Source organism: Cnephaeus nilssonii (genome assembly GCF_951640355.1).
Source record: "Cnephaeus nilssonii genome assembly, chromosome: 6".
NCBI lineage: Eukaryota > Metazoa > Chordata > Mammalia > Chiroptera > Vespertilionidae > Cnephaeus > Cnephaeus nilssonii.
The window spans coordinates 2,546,758-2,567,884 of record NC_137077.1 but is presented as its reverse complement, the minus strand read 5'-3'; the positions used below and the strand labels follow the sequence as shown (position 1 = coordinate 2,567,884).

The 21,127-nt window shown below is 52.3% G+C and overlaps 1 protein-coding gene across 1 annotated transcript in view; it reads right to left on the bottom strand.

The window, feature by feature from the left end:
* EFCAB6 (EF-hand calcium binding domain 6) overlaps nucleotides 1-21,127 on the bottom strand; it is a gene marked incomplete at its 3' end in the record, with an annotated part of 156,223 nt that overhangs the window by 119,051 nt on the left and 16,045 nt on the right. Inside the window, exons 4-7 of the mRNA XM_079775486.1 lie at nucleotides 19,681-19,826; nucleotides 14,641-14,852; nucleotides 9,907-9,995; nucleotides 7,559-7,625 (exon numbers count right to left, since the gene is read on the bottom strand). Of these exons, the coding sequence (XP_079631612.1) occupies nucleotides 7,559-7,625; nucleotides 9,907-9,995; nucleotides 14,641-14,852; nucleotides 19,681-19,826 (514 nt within the window). The remainder of the gene's footprint in view (nucleotides 1-7,558; nucleotides 7,626-9,906; nucleotides 9,996-14,640; nucleotides 14,853-19,680; nucleotides 19,827-21,127) is intronic.

Genomic DNA, 21,127 nt, shown 5'->3' with positions numbered 1-21,127 from the left:
TCTCGCCTCCCTCCCCACTCCCTTCTGGCCTCTGCTCTCAGGGTGCTCCAATCCCACCCTTCAAACCCCCACCGCTTTCTGGGGGGGAACTGGGGCACGGTTAACGGAAGGAGAGGGTGCTGTCTCCTGCTTCCCACCCCCCACCCCCACATCCAGTGCGCTTCTAGAAGAGAATGTGGTCGTGCCCTGTGACTGCACAGACAGGCCAGGAGAGGGCACCCTGCCGCCCAGCCTCATTGCCTAAGGGCCCGGTCCCTCTCCTGTCTTCCAGGTGCGGCAAGCTATTGGCCACTTGTTTTGTGTGCCTCCAAGCAAAGGATGGTTTTCCACTTCTAAATGGTTGGGGGAAAACAAGAGTGGTATTTTGTGACATGTGAACGTTATGTGGATTCCACCCTCCAGGCTCCTAAGTAAATGTTATTGGTGCCACCATGCCCCTTTATTTACATACTAGGGGCCCAGTGCACAAATTCGTGACCTTGAAGGGAACTGTGGGCCATGAGGCTGTAGTAGGCACAGGGGCGGGTCGGCCCATCCTCCGCGCCCCGCCTGGCCCCTCCCGCCATGGCCCCCGGTCCCCTGTCCACTGGCAACCCCATGGGCACCGGCCCCACTCTCACCGCTGATGGCGCAGAGCGATTGGGGCCGGAGCTGAGCGGGTGAGAGTGGGGCTGGTGCCATCAGCAGGTGCGAGCAGCGGCTGCGAGCAGCGGCTGCTGCCCTGATCACCCCTCAGGAGCAGGGGGAGGTGGAGAAGTCCTCAGGGGCGATCAGGGCTGGCAGCCTCTGCTCACACCCACTGATGGCACCAAGTGATTGGGACTGGCGCCGGGCACCAGCAGCAGGTGCAAGGGGGGCTGGCCTCAGCTGTGTGTGCAAGCATTGGGCAGGACTGTGGCACACGTGAGCAAAGAATTTTCAGTAACCACCAGAGGCTCGCCCCAATGACAGCGACCAGCACCCCGCCTTGGTCTGGCTCCCCCGTTCACCTGCACCACCATCCCGCCACAGCCAACACCTGCTATGTTCTGCACACGCCCCCTGGTGGTCAGCGCACATCACAGCGACCGGTTGTTCAGTTGTTCTGGTTGTTCCACCACTCGGTCTATTTACATATCAGCCTTTTATTATATAGGAAGGATTGCCTCTGGCTGCTGCCCTGCACGGGCAGTTGAGTAAGTGGACAGAACAGACCGTCTGGTCTGTGAAAATAACAATATTTACTATCTTTCCAAACAATGCTCACGACCGTCCCACAGTCTCCTCTGAGCCCTGCTCATGTCTGAGAGGTTAGTGTCAGGGCTTTCTGCGCACAAACACAAGGGAAGCGCTGAGGATTTAAAAAGAAAACCAAACAACAGGTAGGGGGACTTCAAAGGAAACGGGCCCGAGGCTCTGCAGAAGCCGCCCAACTGCCCAGCGATTTCTCTGCCAACCACCTTCCTGCCCTGAGCCAGACCTGTCCCAGCCCATCCGGCAGCCGGACCAGCCAGGAGCTGCTGCCCACTCCCGGGCAGAGCAGACCCTGAAATGAGACTCGAATGCTCCGCGCTGTTACTCGGGTGACCATGGGACAGCGACCTCGCCTTCCGTTTCCTCGTCTGTGAAGAGGGGATGCCCTGGGCGCTGCATCGGCGTGGGGGGAGCAGCGAGCCCGGGCGCAGTGCCCCAGGGAACGTGCTCAGTAACAGGCGCTGATGGAACTGCTGATGGGCCACAGGCTGCGGACAGGGCAGGCAGGTTCGCAGCGCCTGCGGGGAACAGTGCCCACACACACGGCCTCACACGTGCACACACTCAGTGCGGATGGCTCGACAAACTGCTCACGGTGGATGTGGTTATGACTCCATAGTTCTTTGTCTAACTTCATTTTATAGCGCTTAGACCTCCAAGAAGGAAAGCTGTGAACCCAAATTAATACGAGCACCCCGATGTTAAAGGAGATGAGAGAAGACCTAGATGATGTGTCCTCCCTGAGGCCCAAATCCCCACCCGGCCGGCAGGCTCTCTGGCCGGCCCTTCCCCGGGAGGAGTGGCTCTTCGTGCCAGACGGGACCCTGTGCATAACTTCAACCTTCACAGCCGTGTCCTCCCTGCTCCTGCTCGCTGGCTTCTGCCCGTCTGCCCTGGTTTCCGGCAGTGGGAGTGGGAGGCAGCCCACGCCGCCTGGCCTGAGCCGAGGGCCTCCCAGCCGAGCACCGTCTCGGCGTCCCCTGCTCACCGCGCACCTGTCACCGCGGCTACATTCATTTTAAACTTAAGGAGTACATTTTTTAAATGAAACCATGAAAAAGAAGTTCTCTTACAATAAACACATCAATGCTCATTTCCCTTATTATTCTACTTTTGGCTATTTCGTATAAAATCTTTAATTAAAGTTTTTCTTTAAAATTGTCATTATCAACCAGAAGAAAGGACGGGGGACGAAGAAAGCACAGCTGTGCAGACAGGAAGCCCATTCGGGACTAAATGGACCGGAACGGGGCGAGCGGCCTGCCTGCTTCGCTCTGAGTCTGGCTCGGTATTCTCCCAGCGCCGTCTAACCTGTCACTTTATATCAGTTCCATCTGTTTACACTCTGCAGAGTATTGGCTTCCTACCGTGAACATTTCCTATTTACCAGCTGGTAGCGATGCGCCAAACCAGATAGGAAAAAATTAGAGCGCATCCAGAACCTCATAAACACAAACTCCATTCGGGGCCGGTGGGCGGAGCGGCCGGCGGCGCCACCTCCGCCTCGGTGACACTGCTCTCGCCACCCTGGGGCTCCCACGCACACGCCCAGGACTGCGCATGCTCCCTGCACGCGCGCATCACTGCCTCGACCGAGGCTGGCACACAGAGACCTCACACGAGACCCGTGAACACGGAGAAAAGGGGGCCGACTACAAGGTCAAGGCAACCTAAACATCAGAGCTGCTATCACGGAGCAAAAACCCAGAACTCTGGCATGGGGCTTCCTTGCAGCCACAGTGAAAAGATCAACTTGCTGTTCTATGAGCACAGGCCACGCAAACCTTCCGCATGTTTGATTCATTGTTAAAATGCGTCCCTGCCACGTGCAGCTTAAGGACTTCCTGTCTTTCTAACCCAGCCCACACCCCGGCCCTGGGGCCTGTCACCCCGCCTCCAGCTCACCCCAGGGCAGAGGTGCACGCAGGGAAGGGCAAGCCACTCCTCTCCCAGGAACCTTGTCCCCACGCCCCAGCGGCGCTCAGCAGATGTGGCTGATGGTGATGAGTGACGGGTCCATCCGGGTCTGGTCGCAGGTGCCCTGCCTCCGCTGCCTTCCCATTGGATGTACCCGCTGCACTGCTGGCACCACCTCCTAACACCGCCTTGCCCATGCCACCCCCACCCGAAACCTTCAATGAACCATCCCCACCCCACACCCTGCCCCGGCGTCAGGGTCAATGCCCGGCCTCCGGTCCTTCCATCCTCCTCCCCAGCCTGCCTTCACAGCGGATCGGCCCATCCCGCCTAGGGAGTCAGAGCTCCCCCAGGGCGGTCAGAGGGCCGGTTTCCTCCCTGCCCCGCCACGGCCACAGCCCCACTGCCAGGACCCCTCTCTCCCCAGACTCAGTCCCGAAAGCTACCCGCAGGCCCCTCACCGTCCTGCACACTGAAACGCCCCCTGGCCCGCCTGGAGCTCCCACCTCCGCTCTCCCGGAGTTTCCCGCTGCCCGGCCTGGCTTTTCACCAGACAACAGCCTGAGCTCACAGCAGGCGCCAGGACCCGCCCAGGGCACCGAAGCTCAACTTGCGGAGGACAGAGAAGGTGCCCCTCCCAGGAAATCTCAAGAGTGGCCCGGGTGTTAAAGAAATGCACCATTTTAGCTCAGCCAGTGTGGCTCAGTGGTTAAGTGTCGACCTATGAACCAAGAGGTGACGGTTCGATTCCTGGACAGGGCACATACCCGGGCTGTGGGCTCCATCCCCAGTGTGGGTGTGCAGGAGGGAGCCGATCAGTGATTCTCTCATCATTGATGTTTCTGTCTCTCTCCCTCTCCCTTCCTCTCTGAAATCAATAAACATATATATAAAGTAATGCACAATTATAGACAGTGGAGTCAGAAATCACCTCCGAGAGAGCTCTCTTGGCGCCGCTGTAAGCCCACACCCAACCGCGTGGGCGTCTCCCCAGGACCCGCTCAGAGCCCCAGAAGGAGACTGAATGTGGGTGCCATCGGCATCCGAACTCTTACCCTCCCGCTCTGTGGCTTCAAACCATAAATGGCCACCATTTAACTGTCCGCATGAGAACTCGCGTCTCATCTCCAAACGCAAACTCCTGGTTTTTGAGTCACTTCCCGCATTATGGTGAGTTCACTTCATATTGACTCTCACACTGAAGCTCAGCAAGACCTGGCGATGCTGTCCCCCGTCTCACAGCCCAGGAGACAGCGGCTGAGACTCGGTGCGCGGCCACTCGGGTGAGAGCCGCTCAGCCGCACACCCAGCGAGGCAGGTCCGAGGGTTCCCACCTGTTCCCCGGGCCCGCACCGCTTTAAACACTCACCCTGTAAGTCTATTTGTGCGTGGATTTGCCACACACAGGAAACGTTATTTAAAAAACAAATAAAAAGATAAACTTAGTCTGAAATAATCCTGATGTAACAAAATCCTTGCTTTCGCCTCCCGAGGAAGCCTCTGGTAAGTCGGTACTAGAGCAACCACATCGGTCCTGGAGGAGGAGTGTTTGCAGCTTAATTTTCATAAAGTGGCGCGTGCCTGTTAGGTGACATCCTCCAGATCACACGTGAGCGCGCAGGCGGAGCTGTGACACTTGTGATTGACAGGCGTCTCCGCGGGAGGACAGCGCCTCCCAGCAATCTGTCCCAACAGCTCTGCGATATGCTAATTCCCTTCAGGTGAGCGAGGCGATGTGTTCAAATATCTGCCGCAGAGCAATCCACACCTGGCGCGCGGGGTGGGGCGGCGCGGGATCGGGAGATGCGGGAATCACCGAACGCGAGCGCCTGGCCAAGGGCCTCGCTCGGGGCCTGAGGCTCTGCACGCGGCAGGCGGTGTGTCCGCTCGGGCGACGCGCTGTGATCATGGCGAGGCACGTTTAGAGAGGCTGTGACTCGTTGTTTCTTTACTCCTCAAGCCGTAATATTTAAATGCCTTGTTTTTAGGAAAATCCACCTTTTTAAGGAGAGAACCTACCCATCACTGTCTTTTCCTCCTGGGGTACCACAGACCAAGCAAGCAGGCCACCTCTCCTCACTTCCTGATTCTTCTGAGATGCCCGAGGCAGCCAGGGTGCCCCACGAACACGGGCTTACCGCTGGGTGGGTGCCCGACGGACACGCCGGTCACGGCGGCCGGCAGACCAGATGTTGGGACACCATGACACCGGGGCTGGGACCAGCTCTCTGATTAGGGGGTTCCGTGGTACAGAGCACACAGCCTGGGCTCAGGGTGTGTGTGTTTATCCTTTCTCTCCTATGTTAACTGAGTTCCACGTTCTTGAACTCTGGGCCTCGCTCCAGAACAGTGTGTTGTTGTTTTTTCGGGGGGAGGGGGGAGCATGCGCTGGCTCCTGTGCAGGCCTGGGAGCGCCGTCTCTGCAGCCCTGGACGTGGTTACCACGAGCGCGCATCCACGGAGCCGCCAGACGAGCTGCTCTTTCTTCGCCAGCCTCTCCTCGCTTCCACCTTAACACACGGACGCTTGGCCTTCGTCCTTTCCGTCCTGAAGAAGGCAGAGCCCCGAGTCTGGGGCCTCGGGCGTGGCCACCGCTCAGGGATGGAGCTGGGCCCCGGCAGGCGGGGGCCCGGGAGACTGAGGAGCTGGCAAGAATGCGAGGGCTTGGTGCCCGGTGCCCGAGAGAGAAAAGGAAGGAAGACTCCCGAACGCCCACGTGATGAACGATGACTGAGCTGGGAGCAAAAGCCCCCCAGGGTGTGGCCCACACGCGGGACCGGGCTCAGCTCCAGGGCGCTGCTCCCAGCAAAGGGCGAGGAGCAGGTCTGCTCTGCTCTGCCTTTGGGGGGGGGGGGAGGGGGGAGGAGGCTCCGCACTCACAGGAAGCCGCAGTGCTGCCCTACCGATGGCAGCTGCGCGGCCCAGGCCGCCGGGTGCTGGCTGCGGTACTCACACCACGCCACACAACACCACACCACGCCACACCACACCACGCCACACGGCAGCACCTCAGGTGGGTGTGACCGTCCCCGCTGACAGATGAAGAAACGATGACGAGGACTTGCCCAAGGCCACGGCTGAAGCGGCAGAAACCTGCCTGGTCCACGCCCCTGCCTGCCCAGGGCGGGGGTCAAGGAAGAATCTGGGCCAGCAGTTCAAGCCGCAGAGGCATGACAGGCCCCCGAGCTGCCAGGATGCGGCTCAGCTCCACCCCGCTCCTCCGCCCCTGCCTGTCGCCTTTCTGTTCTCTCCGGAAGTTGATGAAAGCTGCATGGGTTAACCGACCCTTAGCCCATGGATGGGCCTCTCCCACGCTGGTACGGGGCAGGGCTGGGATTAGAAAAGGGCGTGGGCGGAAGGACGGTCAGTGCAGAGTCCCCCTCAGCTTCCCATCATTCTCAGTAATTTACGCCCCTCACGTCCACACCCTCCACGCTAACGCAGCGGCGTTCCTGATCCATGACGTGTTTATGTTGATACGAGTGTCATAAACAGCCGACTTTCCTGGGAGAATTGCATGATTCACACTGTTTATGAAGACACAAATTAAAGATGTACCCCACCAATAATATCGATCATGTGACGTGTTTCTTACAGAAGAACAAATGGACCGCAACGGAGGAAGCCAATGCGTCTAGCAGGTGCCCGCCTCCCTGGAGCCCAGGGAGCTGGGTGTGAGGAGCAGACCACGTCCCACACGATCACGCGCAGATGCGCGGCCTGGTGCTCACGGCATCCGCCAGGAACATTCAGACACACATTTTGTGGATTTCTGGCTATTTTTGATATTCAAATGTATGAAAATCTCAGAAGACTTCAAAAAAGAAAGAAAATTTGTCACATTTCAAACCAACATATTGAATCAAATAAATTAAACCACGATTCTCAAACTGCTCGTGCAACTGACAGGTTCAAATGCATTTTAAAAAGGGGTCTGATTCCAAGCCCCAAATGCCATGAACATGCCCCCCCATCCCTGCCCCCCACAAGCTGGGTGCTGTGACACCCCCCGCAATCAGCAAACGGGGCGAAGCTACAGGCTCCTTCTCTAAGTGCAAGGCCGCTTCTGTGACCCCCTCCCGTGGATCCCCGAGGCCCCGGTTGCTTGTACCGTGCTGCACAGGATTGGCCCTTACTGCTGAAACGCGGCAGTTTTCTCTTTTTAAAGAAAACCCTGCTTCAGTCTGAGACAAATCAGAAAGGGCAGCCCCACTAACAAGATCGCAAGTTAATGGGAAGGTCATTAACATTCCCGGACCTCTGCGGGGCGCTCAGCAGGCACCCGGCACTGCATGAGGCTTTGACCTGGGAACACAGACGACAAGCCCATGACTCAGGCTGCACGTCTCCCGCTGCTCACAGTGACTGCTCTTAAGGGTGGGGAAGCATTTGACAAGCTCTCCGTTACCTTGTCTCCTACGAGGGTTTCCAGTTCTTTCAGTGTCCGGCCGCCTTTCACTTCGCCTCCATTGCCCCTTAGGGACAAAAAGAAAAACTTGTTCAAGTGTAGCAAGTCAATGTTGACATAGGGCATGCAGAGACCAAAATGAGAAGGGTTGCTAAACTGTGCATTTTAATTGTTTATATTTTTACTAGTGGCCTGGTGCACGAAATTTGTGCACATTAAAAGGGAATTAATTAGAGGAAATATTTTAATATTGCTATTTGCCCTTTCTCTATAATAGAAGTGTCAGAGATGAAAGAAAATTAGTGAAATGTATATGAAAATCTCCCTCCTGTCAGAGTCTGTGGCGTGCCGCAGGACCCAGAGTCAAGTCCCCGCCCACCCGTGCGCACCTCGAAATCGCGTGAGACCCAGACCCAGCCAGACCCACCCCTATCAAGCCCTGCAGGGCGGGGGGCGCAGCCTTAGGTCCCCCATCAAGCCCCGCTAGGCAGGGGGCACAGCCTCAGGTCCTCTGTCAAGGCCCGCTGGGCAGGGGCTGCGGCCTCAGGTCCCCCAGTGCAGCCTCAGGGGCCTGGCCCTGGCATGACAGTGTGACGGCGTGATGCCCATTTGCATATTAGCTCTTTATTATATGGGACTGATTTCAGAGAGGAAGGGAGAGGAAGAGAGAGAGAATCATTGATCGGCTGCCTCCTGCATGCCCCACACTGAGGATCGAGCCCGCAACCCAGGCATGTGCCTTTGGCTGGAATAAAACCTGGGACTCTTCAGTCCACAGGCCGACACTCTCTCCACTGAGCCACACCAGCCAGGGCTGCCCTGTGCACTTCTAAACGCGGGATAGTGCTCATGCACCACGGTCTGCCAGAGGGGGACCTCAGAACTGCTTTGCTGGGTCTGTTGGGGCCAAACCCCCTTTTGTTGGAGAACGTCCTCACTTCTGTCCTGAAAGTTCTGAAGCTATTTCCCTTAGACACACAGCTCCAGGGAGGCAGCGGCTTCTTTCAGTGAGGTGGTGATTAACCCTTTCCCTCCTGGTTTCCTCTGTGACCCTTCAGAAGTCACTTCTGCCTCAGTGCTGACACCTGGCTTTGTCTTTGGGGTCTGTCTCTACTCCTGTTGGTCATCCTGCTTGAGATCTGGCTTCTTGGATCAGCACCTTTCACCAGTTCCGGAAGTCCGCGGCCGCGTTGTGGGCATCACTCCCAGCCCCTCTCTCATGCCCCTCACGCGACCTGAGGGGCCTCTGGTGCGGCGCTGCGTTCCGGCTCGTTTCTCCTGCCCCGTCCGCCAGGCCGCTTACCTCTGGGGCTGTGTCTAATCTGCCTGTCAAACTCACTGAGCTTTAAATTGTTACTATGAAATAGAACCCATTTGCAGAAAATACATACAACAATGCACAGTTTCGTTACAATTAAGGCAAAGCCTGTTTAACAATTACCCAAATTAAGAACTAAAGCCAAACACAAAGGCCCCTGTGTGCCTTCTCCAATCCTAACGTTTCCTCTCCTCCTGGTGGTAACCGCCATCCTAGTACTTAACATGTCCTTTCCTTCTACGTGGTTGTAACTGCACCCCCTAGTATGTATCCCTCAAACATACAGTCCAACTTTCTTGTCTGTCACGTGAATAGGAGATTCCTTGGTTTCTTGCTCCTTCGCTCATTCTTATGTCCATGAGATTCATTCAACTTGCCAACTATAGGTGTGTGTTTTTATTGATTTCAGAGAGGAAGTGAGAGGGGGAGAGAGAGAGAAGCATCACTGATAGGAGAGCATCATCCATCAGCTGCCTCCTGCACGCCCCACACTGGGGATCAAGCCCACAGCCCGGGCCTGTGCCCTGACTGGAATCGAACTGTGACTTTCTGGTTCCTAGGTCCCTGCGCCACCACCGAGCCACGCCGGTTGGGCATTAAATTCTATAGGGACTGCCGAAACCGGTTTGGCTCAGTGGATAGAGCGTCTGCCTGCGGACTGAAAGGTCCCGGGTTCGATTCTGGTCAAGGGCATGTACCTTGGTTGCGGGCACGTCCCCAATGGGGGGTGTGCAGGAGGCAGCTGATCGATGTTTCTCTCTCATGGATGTTTCTAGCTCTCTATCCCTCTCCCTTCCTCTCTGTAAAAAATCAATAAAATAAAAAAATAAAAAAATTAACCTCTTCAATGTGCCCTTCTTTCCCTCTTTAAAAAAAAAAAAATTCTATAGGGACAAGTTCTACCAACACGTCTTCCATATATATCTGTAGACATGATCAGTTCTAATGACCCTATGTCTTATCTCTTATCATTACAAATTTCACATTTTCATCTGAACAACAATAAAAATTAAAAAATAAAAACACTTACCGCTTTAGAAGATTTGCATTTAGGTCCACCCCGCCGAACCTGGACAGGAACTGGAGGTACGGAACAGCACCAGCGCTGGTGAGGGAGATCTGCATTCAAACAGGAAGGACAGCCTGTTAGAGCACTCGGACCCAACCCGGGGGCAGTGCAGGCGGAGGGGATGTGGGTGGGACACCGCTGCTCAGACCAGGGGCTGAGGGACGCGCATGCTCAGCAAACCAGGTGCAAACAAGAATGCCAGGCTGCGCTTAATTAAACATCAACACGTTCTCTACAAAATCATCTAAATCTAGATCTACCTAAAAAATAAAGCAAAAATATATTCGAATATGTTTATAGACATCTGTGCTAATACACATTATCTATGTAAAAACATAAATGTGATGGATTTGGTTCCCGAGAGGTGAAGAACAGCACAGATACCCTCTGAGTGCCAGGGAAACGTGCACATCAGACTCTCGTAAGGGAGAAAAGGTCATTCTTAAATTCAGAATTCTAGCAGACATCACTGGGTCAAGTGTGTCAAGACTGTGTGTTAACTTACCCCGATGTTTGATTGACTGCTGTTGACAACTGTGCTGTGGTTATGTAAGAGGACAGTTCTTAGTCTGCACACTGAAGTACTTAGAAGGCAAGAACCAGCAACATAAGCAACTTCCCAAATGGCTCAGACAAACGTTATGTCTATTGTCGTGTGCATCATGTACAGTACTGTTTACACACACACACACGGAAAGGTCACAGGAGAAGCAGGTGAGGTCACGTGTTCACCCTGGCACATGGGGGGGGGGGATGGGCGCTGTTAGTGCCACAGGGCCCCACCCACACCCTTCCTCTTCTGACAAATGCTCTGGAGTTTGAAACTACTTCTAAGTAAAAAGGCAAATTTTTTAAAAAGTGAAAGTAACTTTTCTCCCGGCCCCCAAAAGAACTATACAACCAAAACACAGGGAAACATGGTCATTACAAATGTGTTTATTCACGTTGACGCAGCACACGGAGGGAGCACACCTGCCCAGTGGCGATGGCTCCGAGTCTGCCCAGCGCGGCCTGTGGACCCCTCCCCTCCATTCAGCACGTGCCCCCGCCAGAGGGCGCCTGAGGGAGGGTCCTTTGAGCAGCTCTTCCCGGAGGACCCGTGGCTTCTGACCCGACGGGCCTGTGCGTTGACCTAACTTGGGGTGGACACCGCAGGCCCCGTCGTACAGAAGGTGAGGACAGGGTCCCCGCGCTGCTCCTCGGGGTGTCCTGGCGGCCTAAGGCAGAGATGTCTGTGATGGCCAGCCCCGCGCCGAGACCTCAGACCCCACGGCTCTGTCCACAGGAGAGGCTCCGCTGGGAACTCGCCTCCAACACTCGTGATTCCGGCAAAAACGTTCATGCATGAAAACCGTCCTCCGGCGAGGGGCTGAGGGCAGAGTCTCGGACGGGCCGGTCGGCGGCTGGAAAATCAGTCTCCCTGCCAGGCGAGCTCTTCCGTCTCTGGAATCCATTTCCCAAGCCAACTGCTGCCAAAACTGCTACATGACGCTCAGAGACGGGACCGTATTCCTTCCCTCGTCTTCCGGTCAGCAGAAACTCAGGCGCGGGCCTGATCACAACACCCGAAGTCACATGCCCAACGTGGATCTTAACATTAAAAACTGAAGCGCAAGCCCTGGCTGGTGTGGCTCAGTGGATAGAGCATCGGCCTGCGGACTGACGGGTCCCAGTTCGATTCCGGTCAAGGGCACGTGCCCGGGTTGTGGGCTCGATCCCCAGAAGGGGGCGTGCAGGAGGCAGCCAATCAATGGTTCTCTATCATCATTGATGGTTCTATCTCTCTTTTCCTCTCCCTTCCTCTCTGAAATCAATATATATATATATATATATATATATATATATATATATATCTTTTTTTTTTTAATTGAAGCTCAAGTAAATTCACTCTAACTGGAAGTTCTTTCCTCATTTGAAGGGGGACGTTCCCGTGCAATGTTTTACCAGTTGTATGCGTTTCCCATTAGGCTGGCGTTAAGCGCAGGAGAATGGTTGTACCACCACACGGATTCGTCACTAAAAGATCTAGAAAAGCCTCACGCTCTCTGGACTGCGGGGCTGGGAAGAGAAGCCACGCCCTTCACTCCAGTGACCGTGGCCTCCTGCTCAGACACCAGGCTCCAGCCTCCCTGATTCACACACGTCACAGGAGCTCGAGGTTCTAGAAAAACATGCCTTTCGTTTAGACTACTAGGACCTGTGTGTGTGTTCTTAATCTTTGAAGTTCAACATTTCTCAGTAACTTCTTTTAAAGACAGATGTAGCTTTTAAAAACAGATACGCATTTCACATCTTCTGTGCTTTTCTTCTTCCTGCATAGCTGATTAGCATGGGAAGGTTGTCAAATTTTTAAATTAACATCAGATCATGAATATAGGAAACATTAACAGGAAATAATGTTTTTATTTTCCATTTGGTATAAAGTGTCAGTTCAATCAAGCCTATGAGAAAACAGATTTCTCTGCAAGGACAAACGCTCCTTAAAAGTAAAAGAACATTATTAGCGTATGACACAGCAATTCCACTCCCAGGTGTGTACCCAAGAGGAGGGAAGACCCATGTCCACACAGACATCTGTACATGAACGGTCACAGCAGCACTGTTCACAAAGGCCAACGAGGGGAAACAACTCCAAGGTCCCTCACCTGATGATAGAAGGTGGCCTGTCCATACAGTGGAATATTATTCAGCCATAAAAAGAGGGAAATACTGACTCATGCTACAACACAGAGCTGCTCAAAGGACCCTCCCTCCAACACCCTGAAAACATGCTAAATGAAGGAAGCCAGACACAAAATATCATACAATGTGCCGTTCCATTTATAGGAAATGTCCAGAATAAGCAAATCTGTTGTGAGAGTAGATTAATGGTTGTCAGGGAGCGGGGCGGAGAAGGGGGGTGAGGAGAGGCTGCTAAGAAATACGGAGTTTCTCTCTGGGGTGGTGGAATGTTCAGGAATTAGGGAGTAGTTGCGCAACTCTGTGGTTGTATTAAAAACCACTAACTTGTATATTTTTAAATGGTGAATTGGATAATATGTAAATGTTATCTTAATAAAGCTTTTATTTAAAATGTAGGTACGTATTAATTGACCATAAAGGTGTGGGTTAATTTCTGGGCTCTCTCTTCTGCTCCATTGATCTCTATGCCTGTGTTTATGCCAGTGCCGTGCTGTTTTGATTATTATGCCCTGGTAGTATAGTTTGATGTCAGGTAGCATAATTCCTCCAACTTTGTTGTTCTTTCTCAAGACTGCTGTGGCTATTCAGGGTCTTTTGTGGCTCCATATAAATTTTTGTCATATTTCCCTAGTTCTGTGAAATATGCCAATGGTATCTTGCTAGGAATTGCATTGTATCAATAGATTGCTTTGGGTAGTATGACTATTTAAAGATGTTAATTCTTCCCGTTCATGAACATGGCATATGCTTCCACTTATTTGTATCTTCTTCCATTTCTTTCTTCTGTGTCTCATAAGTTTCCGAGTACAGGTCTTTTATATCCTTAGTTAAGTTTATTCTTAGGTATTTTCCCTAAGAATTTAGGTATTCTGAGGTGTTTCCCTCGAGTTAAATACCCCCTCCTCCCGAAAGCCCTCCTGGAATGCCACACCTCATTGTTAGGTAGTGTTCCCTCCTCTAACTCCCACACCGCCCTGTAACTGCCTCTGTCTGGGGGCAACTATCAGCCCTTTCATAGCTCCCTCACTGGACAGGGATCCCCTCAAGGGCGGCCCCCGTCTGGCTTCTCTGCACTGTGTCGACCATATAGCAGATACTCAGTAACCCTGGGATGCAAGAACAAATGCCGAAGTCCAACAGCCCCGACTTACGATGGTGTGACTCATACTTTACAACTGGATGATGGTGCGAAAGCGATACATAATCAGTAGAAACTGTACTTTGGATTTTGTTCTTTTCCGGGGCCAGTGACACTCTGATGACACTGGGCGGTGGCCGCAGCTCCCAAGCAGCCACGCGCTCACCAGGGTCAACAATCAATACCGTCCAGTGTACTCATTGTGTTGGAGGGTCTGCTCACCCGTCGGCTGAATGCCTGGAGCACGGCTGCGTGGGCTGGCTAAGCGGGGATGTTCCTCGGCTAGGTGTGTTAAATGCATTTTCTCAGGACATTTTCCACTGACCATGGGTTTATAGGAGGCACACCCCTCGTAAGTCAAGGAGCATCTGTACTAAGTTCCAAAATGCAAGTTGAGCCCGGCCAGCGTGGCTCAGTGGATGAGCATCGACCTATGAACCAGGAGATCGTGGTTCCATTCCCGGTCAGGGCACGTACCCACGGTGTGGGCTCGATCCCCAGTGGGGGGCATGCAGGAGGCAGCCGATCAATAATTCTCTCTCACCATTGATGTTTATGTTTCTCTCTCTCTCTCTCTCTCTCTCTCTCTCTCTCTCTCTCTCTCTCCCCCTTCCTCTCTGAAATCAATAAAAATATATTTTAAAAAATGCAAGTTGACCAAATGCATTTGGTCATTGGAAGCTTTACAAAACAAGACAAAACAAAACAAACAAAAAACGAAAAGAAGTAGACTGTAACGGTGCCACGTGCAAATTATGACCAAAGTTCATCCCAACTCTGCCCCAAGGTGAGGAAGTGACGTGAAGAAAGCGTGCACTGCTCCCCCGGGCCGCCGCTGCCCGCCATCTGCCGCCGCCGGGGTGACGCGACCCTACCTGGGCCAGCACGTCCTGGAACTGCTCCCTCGTGAGAGGCAGCAGGAAGGTGCTGACGACCCTCCGCAGCTCGCTCTTGGACACTGCCATGCTGCGGCCGGGATCGAGCAGCTGGAAGGCTTTTATCAACTCGTCTCCTTTGTCGGTAATTTTTTGAAATAAAATCCGCTTAACATCTAAGAAGGACAGTGTCGGATTTGCAACGGTTGTGGCTGTAAGAGAGAAATGGCTATTTATTAAACATGCTGAGAGCTAAGCGACCAAAACCCTCCCCCTGTGGCCTGGGACCAAGCCGCCTGTGAGACCTGATCTCTGTGGAATGACAGTTGTAAGGACAGAGGAACACAAGGCAAAGACGACCTGCCCTGCAAAGGGCGTAGGTCACTACAGGTGGGAAACAGGGGTGTTGGACTAAAACTTAGGGGTCAATTCCTTTTACATCAATCGTTAAACTACACTGAGTTTTCAACCCCGTGCTCATTTTCGAGGGGAAAATGTGTAATTCTTACACCTAGACCACGTCCCTGTCGAAGACAAGGAGGAAGTGAGAACAGGCACACTGAGGGGGGAGGGTGCTGAGCTCGAATGCGCTTTGGGGCCTGGCCTGCCCGGCCCGGGCAGAGAAGGAGGGGCGTCCTGGCTGCAGCGGTCAGGTCCCTGGGTGCAGAGCCACAAGGAGAGAAGATACAACACGGGCCTGCCTTTCCTGTCTACGATGAAACTGCCGTGGGAACTGGTTGAAGTAACAAGTAAACACAGTAACTACAAATCAACTCGCGGTACCACCAGCATCAGAGCCAGAAGATGTGACTACTCTGTTTTCTAGTTTATGACCGGCTAGGAAGAGGAAGCGAAGAATCGCTGCAGTTTGGAAAACCTCTATTTACGAGGTTGCACAGGCTTGGTGACCACAGTTAGTAGCTCCGTCTCACGTGTGTTAAATGTTTGTAGCATCGCCTGGTCACCCTCGTAAGATGCCACACCAGCCGCCACGCTGTGTGGAGTCATAAAGCCACAGGGAGAGGCCGCCGGTGGGTGCTCCGGGCGTTTGCTCCCCGGGAGGAGAGGACTGGCTGAGAGCCTGAGGGAGGGGAAGGGCTTAGCCCTCCCATAGAGATGCTCACGGTGCAGCGTCGCCACGTGTGGACTCCCAGACGCCACGGACTCGCGTGGCACAGCTCGCAATTCCCTTTGGGCCCACACACACTGCTCTCTCTCAGCCCGCCCAGCCTGGAGTGCCAGCTGTGTCCAATGTCACAGAGGGACCCTCCTGGCCATTTACCTCCGTCCTGAAATCTTTTTTTCAGACTTTCATGGACATTTTTAGTTGCTTTCTGAGAAACCCATCTTTCCTTTATTTTTTTAATTTATTATTTTTTAAAATCTTTATTATTGAAAGTACCACATATGCCCCTTTTTTTCTCCCATTGACCCCCTCCACCTGGGCACCACCCCCGACCCCAGGTCTTCACCACCCTATTGTCTGTGTTCATGGGTTATGCATATATGCATACAAGTTCTTTGGTTGATCACTTCCCACCCACCCACCTTCCCGCCAATATTCCACACTCTGTTCCATGCTTCCATGTCTCTGGGTCCACTCTGTTCATCAGTTTATTTTGTTCATTAGATTCCACATATGAGTGAGATCATGTGATACTTGTCTTTCTTGGACTGGCTTATTTCACTTATCATGATACCCTCCAGGTCCCTCCATGCTGTTCAAAGGGTAAGAGATCCTTCTCTTTTATTGCTGCATAGTATTCCCTGGTGTAAATGTACCACGGCTTTTTTATCCACTTGTGTACTGATGGGCACTTGGGCTCTTTCCAGATCTCAGCTATTGTAAATTGTGCTGCTATGAACATAGGGGTGCATGCATGCTTTCTAATTGGTGTTTGTGGAAACCCATCTTGTCAATCAATAATTCTAATTTAAAATTATTAGGAAAAAATAATTATTATAATTATCAGAAAATATTAATTTGAAACCAGGTGAAATTACTTAAAGGAAAACCTTTCACTTCGTGTGCCCCTGTAACTTCTGAGATTTAAAATGAAAGCACTAACCAAACTTTGCATGACCTGCTAGTGAGAATGCAAATTAATTTCATCTTTCTGCATGGCAATTTGACAGAATTTTTTACATCCATCCAGAATAAAGTCACAACAGACTGTCCCTCTTCCTTCTAACAGTGAGGAAAAAATGAGATACGCTAACAAAGATGGCTTTAAAAGCCCATCAGAGAACTAAGGATGGAAAGAGGTTAAATTCCAGAAAGGACGGGCACTCGCAGAGACAGAGGACCCAGGACTCCCCCCCCCCCCTGCAGAGCCCCCGAAGAAAAGCCAGGCCGCTCTGAGCTGTGTGGTGCCAAGGCACACGGCCTTCTGCTGGCGCAGGACAGCGGCCGGCCCCGCGGAGGACAGAGCAGAGAGCTGGGCAGTCCCTCAGAGCCAACGGGCCTTCGCTGAGTGTACCCCGCGGGCCACTGCGGACCTCGGGCAGGGTGGCCAGGGGCTGGGCTGGAGGCAGAGAACACCCAGGACACTTCTAAAACTGGCAGGTGGGCTGAAAGCACAGAGCTCCCCAGTGGACCGAGCTGGCAGCTGGGCTATGGGACAGATCTCTGGAGTCTCCCCAGGGTTCAGATGTCAAGAGTTGTTGAAGGGAGACATCTGAAACCAGGGGTCCCCCAAATCTAACTGAAACTGCAACCAGTCCAGCCCGACTGGGAGATTACACGGAGCAGCCGTCTCACCAAAAGCCGGGAGAGGAGGCGCATTCCTTTAGCTGGTGGTGAATATTAGTTACTTCCATCTCTACCGTTTTTCACACAAATGTCTGGTCTTAAGTCTTTTTTAAATTGCAAGACAAGTGAAATAAGGAACGTGTCCTAATGAAGAGCAAAAACAGTCATGAGAAGACCCACAGAGTGAACAGATATAGCAGTGATCAGCTGTTTAAACTAAGAATGGTAAATGTGTTAGAGACTAGAGGCCCAGTGCACGAAATTCATGCACTCAGTGGGGGGTGGGGGTCCCTCAGCCCAGCCTGTGCCTTCTTGCAGTCTGGGAGCCCTCAGGGGATGTCTGAATGTCAGCTTAGTGGGCCTAAGCCAGCAGTCGAACATCCTTAGTGCTGCCATGGAGGCGTGAGAGGCTCCCGCCATCACCACTATGCTTGCCAGCCGTAAGCCTGGCTTCTGGCTGAGCAGCGCTGCCCCTGTGGGAACACACTGACCACCAGGGGCAGCTCCTGCATTGAGCGTCTTCCCCCTGGTGGTCAGTGTGCATCATAGCAACCAGTTGTTCCACCGTTCGGTTGATTTGCATATTGGCCTTTTATTATATAGGATTATATAGGATAACAGAAAAGTTGACACCATGTTGAACACAGGGAGGTTTCAGCAGAGAAATGGAAACTTTTTTAAAAGTACGTGAAAAAGCTAGAAAATAAAAATACAGCATCAGAAGTTCAGAACTCATTTGATTTGCCTAATAGCAAACTGTACGTGGTAGAAGAAAGGACTAGTGAATATAGAATCAGGTCAGTAGAAATTGTTCAAATTGAAACAAACAAAAGGCAAAAAACATTCATAAAAGAACCAGGGTGTCTAGTATCTGTGGCTGCCAGGTTCACGTTTACCCCATGAATTCTGCTTATTTAATATAACAAGGACACATCTACATATATATGTGCACGCATGAAAGCGAAGCCAGCCAAACAAGTAATGGTGACCACTTTTGGAGAGGAAAATGCTGTTAGGATACACCATATAAATACCTATATACAAATGTGGTCTGTGTGTGTGTGTGTGTGTGTGTGTGTGTGTGTATAATTTTTTATTTAAGGAAAAAATAATTTTAAAATGCCATCAATAAAAATAAAAGGCAAATGACCAATGAAAAAAGACACTGCTGGCACATCGGGTGGATGAAGGATTAATGTCTTCACTACGGAGACAGCTCATAAAAATCCTAAAACCACTTCCTCTTAGTGGGGAAGTGAGCAAAGGGACGACAAGGCCGATGACCAAAGAAAACAACACAAGCCAGATGAACTTGAGGTCAAAGTTAACCGCTACTGTTAGAGAAATGCAAACTCAAATCCCAGCAGAGTGCTGCTTTTGGACTTGAAAGGACAAGATGTACAGGGTGGTACTCTGTCAGGAGGCTTAGAATAAGCACCTTTAAACATTACCTGTGGGGCGTACGGGTACAAGCTTCCGAAGGGCAATCCAAGAGCCTTAGAGCGCGAGTGCCCTCTGACCCAGTGACCCGCTCACCGCAGCCTTCCTGTACCATCAAGTCACACCCAAAGGGCATTGCAGGCCTGCCGATAACGGACTGGAACAGGTTCATTCCCGATGATACATTTCTGGGCTGGAAATTGCTAGTCAACCCTCGCTTCCCACTCTCCCTTTTCCCCTAGAAACAGGAACCCTGAGATGTGGGTACACGTGGCTGTCTGGCATAAAGTCTGTATTTCCCAGGCTCCCTAGTGCATGCATGTGACCATGTGATTGACGTCTCGCTAACGGTGAGCGCACACAGGTGTCACTGTGACTTCGGACCGCCTTTCTCCCACTCACGAGGCAAAACCAATTCCCCCTTTCGTCGTGTCCCCTCCGAGTCCTGCTCCTGGGCCCTGCACTCACTGCTGCATCTGTGCGTCTGTCCCGGCACGTGTCTCTCACTATTGGAACGCCCCATTTTCCTCTCTGGACTCCCCTCCAGGCGGGTCCTCCCTAGACCCACCTCCTTCTCCTCAGAACCGGTGACAGTTCTTGTCACACAGTAGGGCTCATAGAGTGTTTGAGAAGGCAGGAAGGGAGGGCTCACATCACCAACCTGCACTCAGGAACTGTAACTGTGGGGCAGTGTCTCGGGTGTCCGTACAGGAAAGAGGGACAAAAACAGAACCCACTCCCTCGCTCTGTGGTGGGGATCCAGGGCCAGGAAGCCCTCGGATAGAGTCTGGCACGCACCACACACACAGTGACTCTACTGTCAGTAGCATTTGCTCGTGAATACTCACTTGAGGAAGATCTGGATGTATTTTGGAAACCATTTCTTGAACAGACTCTAAATGGTGAAGTATAGGGTCTTAGATTTGTGAATTTTTGAAAGTGAGGACACGGAGTATGCCAAACTGGTATGGTAGCCATTTTGCACATTAAATCCCTGCGACAGAAGAGAAAACAGAGCACGTTACCCTCCAGCACACACTACAGATGTGGCCAGCCTCCCACCTCGTCCTCTTCCGGCAGGCAGGCAGCGGAGGCTGTAAAACACAGCGGGCTATGACCTTCTCGCCAATGTCGCAAAGACTATTCTTAAAGTGAACACAAAATTTCGGGGTTACACTCCCTGTTTTTAGCAGATCCAATCATCTTCAAAAATGGAAGAGTGAAGCTGTTTGGACACGAACCCCCACCTGCATCCTGACTAGTGTGCACCACTTTGTTCACATAAAAAAGCATTCAAACCTGAAAGAATTTTTGTGAGTTTATTTGAGCCAAACTGTCGACAATTGCCAGGAAGCAGAATCTCAATGACTGGGGTAATGCTCTGGAGAATGGCAGTTTCTCACTGTTTTACACATGACAGTCAAAGGAGGAGACGCAGGGGGGTTACATGAAATCCACTGGTGATGGATTAGGGAGGCGGGGGAAGCAAAGCGGGGAAACCTCTGAGACTGGATAAAGAGTAAAATGTTAGACACATACTTCTTTCCGTAGGTGGGTACAGGATAGTTAACAGTCACCAATTAACACGACAACAATAACAATGAAGGAATCTGCGGTCTCCATCCTGGCGCCCAGGGCATCTGTCAGGAAAGATACTGGCCTAGGACATGACTACCCACCATAACTGCTTTTAATTCAAGTTTTCATTTCAGACCATCCTTTGTGGTTCCTTTAGGTCTTTGAGTTTGCAAGACTGCCTTCCCTGAACTTGCCAGGTTAGCGTGTGGCTCCTTTTCCGTCCACAACTCCTTTGGTGGCCATCAGGATGGAAAGCCTGGACTCCGAGCTTCTTTTTTCCCAAATGTATTGGTTGATATGATCACATAGGTTTCGGGTGTGGGTTCCTATGTTACAAGATCTGCATCTTGCCCTGTGTGCCACCGCCCACGGACTGAGCTTCCTAAGCGCCTCACTGTGCACCCAGCACACAGTGAGGCAGAGCTGGCCTCGGAAAGCCTTCCCCTCCGTGAAACAGCGAGAAGCCGGCCAAACGGCCACAGCGAACCATTTCAAAACTCTGCAGTTCACCAGAGGTTTGCAGCAATCTAGGGAGCATAGATTCACGAAATACGGCAGAATCTCTGTATGAACACCAAGTTTTGGGGCGTTTTAATGTTCTCTGTTCCCATCTCCCCGCTTCCTTGAAATCACCCGCCTGATCTCAGAGGAAACCCAGCAGCCGACAGCCACTGGCAGGAGCAGAGGGCTAGAGTCCCGTCAAGGCCCCATTACGAG